Raw genomic sequence first — 5118 nt, 5'->3', positions numbered from 1 at the left:
AGAGGAGAGGAGAGGAGAGGAGAGGAGAGGAGAGGAGAGGGGAATCTGGAAATGAAAAATGCTACACCTATCTCAGTAAAGAGAACTTGGGCAGCTGTGTATGGAACTTTTCAATGAATTTTTTTATTTCTCCCCTACACACACACACACACACACACACACACACACACACACACACACACCACCTTTGGAAAGGAGGCTGATCTGCACTTCTGGTCTTTGCAAGCGATACTCACCCACTCATGACCCAGTTGTAGGTCCTTGGGTCCATCTTACTGGCTAGGAACAGAGCATGGCCCCACAAGTGGTTCTTCATAGCCCATTCCAAGGCCTCCTGAAAAGCAAAGAATGGCAAACAATAGTACCTTGCTCATCTCCGTCCAATAAAAACAACAAATTTCCATGCATAGGCAGTTCTGTACTCCAAGCAATAGAAATCCCAGGGAAATGTAGAAAATGAAGAAGGGAGAACGGGAGTGCGGGCTTCACTCAGCGTGGTGTTACTCTCTCCTCCAGCCATCATCCATTAGGACATGGCATTAGCTCCTTTTCAAACATGGTCCCAGGCAGTCTCATCTTTTTAGTATCAGCTACAAAATACTTCTAAAACCCTAACTGCCAAAACCGAGGGAAAGAGTTCATTCCAAAGACTGAGTCTCAAAATATGAGTAACAAAAATGTATTGTTGTGGCCCTATTAAAGAACAGTGTCCTTTTTAAACGCTGTAGCAGAGGGGACGTCTTCCTTCCTAGGCATAAAGCTGGACATTCCTCACCTCGTTGCCTCCTGCGTGAGGCTGAGCCTGAGCCACGGCACGAGAATAACAGCGCCACTTCTAGGCTGGGCCCATAAAGTCATCCACACTCATTCCTAGTATGCCTCACCCGACCAGGGCGCTGCAGGGAAAAGGACTCCTGGAGAACCTTAGAAATTCTAAGCTGACAATGGTGAGGACCGCCGCATCCTGAGTCTGACATTGTGGAGGAGGGTTAACCCACTGGCTACTGTGCCTAAGCTCATGGGAGCTAGCCCATAAGCCCAATGCAGAGAGTGCTAACTCTCAGATGCTGTCTCAGGATGCATTGGTAACGCCATTGAGTAAGAGGGAAAAAGCTGCAAACTTTAAAACACACATACATATGTGCCTTTTTGATTCAGTTTATAGTTGAGGTTTTGAGCTGGTATTAATAACTTCCTTGGTAGGAAAAAAATGCACGATTTCTGGCAGTAGAGATAATGCTACTTCCATGTAACAAGTATCTTTATTATCCCAGCATATCTCCATGTAATCTTATTGAATAGAGAGGGCAAATTTAATCATCACAATTAAGGAATTCAACCTCAGGTCCAGAACAAGTGAAGAAAATGGCATTAGGACAACCTTTTTTTAAAGCATACTTTAACTATTTCATAATTCTTTTTAATTTGTTTTTTTTTTTAAAAAAAGTGACCAATGAGTTGGTTGAGAATTATTAGCTGACTCAAAATTCTGCCCACTCCAAAAATAAATTTTATAAGTAAAGAACTTGAGAACTTATATCAAGGCTGTCAAGAATATTAAATTCCAGAAATGATACCTGAGTCAAATATGAATGAAGGTATCTTGATACCCACTCCTCATTCATCATCCTGTAGACACCCCCACTGTTCCATCTATCACTCAGTGTGGTGAGGTACCCAGAAGCCCATGTTCAGGCTCACGCTACCCAGATTCAAGTCCCAATTCTAAATCTAACTGCCCAACCTGTAAATCAGCAAAACAAAACCAGACCCTACCACACAGGTTTCTATGGAGATAAATCAGATCACACATAAAAGATATTGAGTTAGTGCCTGATGGGTAAAAATTAATTTTTAAGCTCTGCTTTGTTATTGTTGTTATTATAGATATTGTTCATCTTTCTTGAAGGAAAAGTTCAGAACTGATTTATCTCTGTATGCCTCACTGGGCAAGAAATAGTACTGCAGATGGGTTTTCTGTTTTGCTTTGTTTTAATAGAATAACTGGATCACTGAGAAAAGCACAATTCCCTGCTAGATAATGGATGTATAGAAAATGGCTGTAATTTGATACTACTTGTTTTTATAAGTTATTATGTTAAGTGTCCCCATAAAAGAAAACATCATGTTTAAAAACTCAATAGATAAAATATTAAAATTTCAAAGTAGGGGCCGGAGATATGGCACAGCAGGTAAGAGCACTTGATGCTCTTGCAGAGGACCCAAGTTCAAATCCCAACACTCATGTAATGGCACACAGCCACCTATAACTCCAGCTCCAAGGGATCCCACACCTCTTTCTGGCCTTCCTAGGCACCAGGCATGCCCATGGTGCACAGATGTACATGCGGGCATTCACACATACAATAAAAATAAATAAATCTTTTAAAATGCCGAAGTCACAAAACTAACTCAACTTTGTTTCTATTAATTAATTTGAAAATGGGTGGAAACTAACTAAATATGACACACATCCAAAAAAAAATGATTTTCAGTTTAGAACTGAACATCTTAAAGATCTGAAGAGCACAGACAATTCAACACGCACTGATAAAAGATGCTCTACAGGAAAAGGTGGGAAGCCTGTGACAAGTTCATCACAGGGGAAAAACTAATTTCATTCATAATAACAGAAGTGTAAATATATACACTGAATCGTATTTTTCCACCTTTAGGACAGGCACAGACCACAAGTGTGCAGGCTTTGGTGAGGATACAAAGCAATGGTTTCACCCTTTGTTCACGGAGCTAATGATGCACCCTAAGAGGCAATTTTTCAATAGCTATCAAAATTATAAACCACGTACACTTTGACCCAACACCTCTGCTGCTAGAAATTGATCTTACATATGTTCTTTCATAGTGGACAAAAATGACAGTGATGTCCTAGCTTGAATATGAAGCGTACCCCACCAAAGGCCCATGGGCTGAAGGCTTGGTCTCCAATTATTGGGAGGTAAATGGATCATAAGAGCTCTAATTTCAGATTCACTTCATGACTTGTATAAAACATGACCACAACTCAAAATTAAATAAGCAACCCTCTCCACCCATTATATGAAAGCATTCAGAGTTGATGAGACTGCCTGAGATCCAGTGGCAGGGATATCATTCATAAGTAATCTCCCCATAAACTAAGTTGCTATGTTTGAATTATGTTTATGGGAGGGGGACATTCACACGAGTTCAGGTGCCCACTTAGGATAGAGGTGTTGAGTTCCCATGGAACTGGAACTATAAATTGTGAGCTGCCCATCGTGGGCACTGGGAACTGAATTCAGGTCCTTTAGAGGACCCGTAAACATGAGCCATCTCTCCAGCCCTAGAATGTTTGTTTGTTTGTTTGTTTGTTTGTTTGTTTGTTTGTAAGTACTTGTCAAGAACATACAAGGCACTGAGTGTTAATTATTAACACTACAAAAATACTAAAATTGTACTATTCAAACATATTTAATGTCATTAGGATACTTTACCATGTAACATTACATGTAAAAAGAAATAAACAATTACGTGTTCCTTTGGGGTTGTTTATCTGTTTCGAGACAGGGTCTCCCTTTATAGTTTAGGCTGGCCTCCTATCACAGTCTTGCCTACCTCAGACGGATGAGTGCACCACCATGCCTGGCTTGTCTATGTGACTTAAACTGATTTTCAGTGGGGAAATGCTAGGAGTAAATGAATGGAATGTGAACAGATGTTGCCTTCTATCAACAGTAGGACAGATGAACACTGCAGGTGTGAACGACAAACACCTATGTATTTTTATTTTTCTCACCATAACTTTCTGAATATCTCCCATGCTCTAAAAGAAGTGTATTCTAGTCATATCATTGGAGGAGGGGGAGACGGGGTAAGGGGTGGTAGTCACTCGTCCAAAGGAAGTCTGGGAGAAAGGTGTTCTCACCTTCTTCCTTCCATAGTAGAGCAACTTGGTGAACTTCTCCACAATCTGCGCTGGTGTCTCCACGCTGGGGGGAATCTCCCCCGTAAGCAGGTTGCGAGTCCCAGAGGTCAACACCGGCCAGTCCTCGTCTGTCAGACTGATGAGGTTGGCCACTGGGGGCTGCCTCTTGTACTTCTCCAGCTTCCGGCAGTCTTGCATCAGCAGCTCAGCAATGTCAGACCCCACCATGGACTGGGAGGTAAAGAGAGTCATCCTGTGGGGTGATCCTATTCGTCCCCAGGCTGCCCCTCCCCCGGGCTGAAGAAGGAAGGCAGCAGGGTCTCTGCCTTCTTCCTGAGACCGTCATACAAATATACCATCGACCTTTCGTGAATGACTGAATGTCAGACATCAGCTTCACTACTACTGGCTGTTACTCTCTGCCTGTGGGTAGCAGCAAACCTCCCTGGAACCACTCACAGGTGTATTGTATGGTTGGTGCAATAATCCAGGGTCTGTATAACAAACCCCAGAGTGGGAAGATGCTCTCCAGGAAAAGTCAGCATTGGCAAACTGGCAGGGGCATCCCCTCTGAGCAATGGTGCTGCTTAGAGACTGCCTTTTATAATTGTGACATACACCAACTCCCATGAAGACTGGAACTTCAGCCTGGTTTTCCTCTGTCCCCAATATCAAGCAAAGCAGCGACTCACCCCATTCTGTCGACAAAGGAGAACCAGCAGGTGCCAAAGTAGAGCCGAGTCCCTGCTCCCCGGTGTCTCAGATTTGAGACACTGAGCTGCTTTCTTCTGGCAAAACGTCATGATATCCACCTTGTGTATGTCCTCCCTGTGAGGCGATTCAGGAAGCAAGGCCTAAGCAGACTGACTGTCCCTGTTCAGGGGTTCAGGCTCCCTGTACAATGAACTGGTTTATGTGGCGGAAGCCTGACAGCCCAGGACTGGAAGCCTGGGACCACAACATTGTTTTGTTTCCCAACAGAACAGGAAGGAGTTTCAGAGATTCTCTTTGTGAATCTTTCTATCTTTCAGGTGAGGACAATGAAACCCGGAGACCTTAAGTGACTTCTCAGAATGGCAGATAAGGACTCTGCTGAAAGTCATACAAGACTGTCACCATGTCACCATGTCTGCCCTACCCCCTCTCAACTAACACAAACATCTAACACAAACATGTCTGCCCTACCCCCTCTCAACTAACACAAACATCTAACA

The 5118-nt window shown here is 43.2% G+C and overlaps 1 protein-coding gene across 1 annotated transcript in view; it reads right to left on the bottom strand.

The window, feature by feature from the left end:
- The window catches only part of Sec16b (SEC16 homolog B, endoplasmic reticulum export factor), a 44366-nt gene that overhangs the window by 28920 nt on the left and 10328 nt on the right, over positions 1–5118 (bottom strand). The window contains exons 9-11 of the mRNA XM_005363929.3: positions 4597–4732; positions 3905–4135; positions 237–334 (exon numbers count right to left, since the gene is read on the bottom strand). Of these exons, the coding sequence (XP_005363986.1) occupies positions 237–334; positions 3905–4135; positions 4597–4732 (465 nt within the window). The remainder of the gene's footprint in view (positions 1–236; positions 335–3904; positions 4136–4596; positions 4733–5118) is intronic.

Source organism: Microtus ochrogaster (genome assembly GCF_000317375.1).
Source record: "Microtus ochrogaster isolate Prairie Vole_2 chromosome 6 unlocalized genomic scaffold, MicOch1.0 chr6_random_2, whole genome shotgun sequence".
Lineage (NCBI taxonomy): Eukaryota > Metazoa > Chordata > Mammalia > Rodentia > Cricetidae > Microtus > Microtus ochrogaster.
The sequence above is the reverse complement of the archived record's forward strand: the minus strand, read 5'-3'. Positions and strand labels throughout refer to the sequence as shown.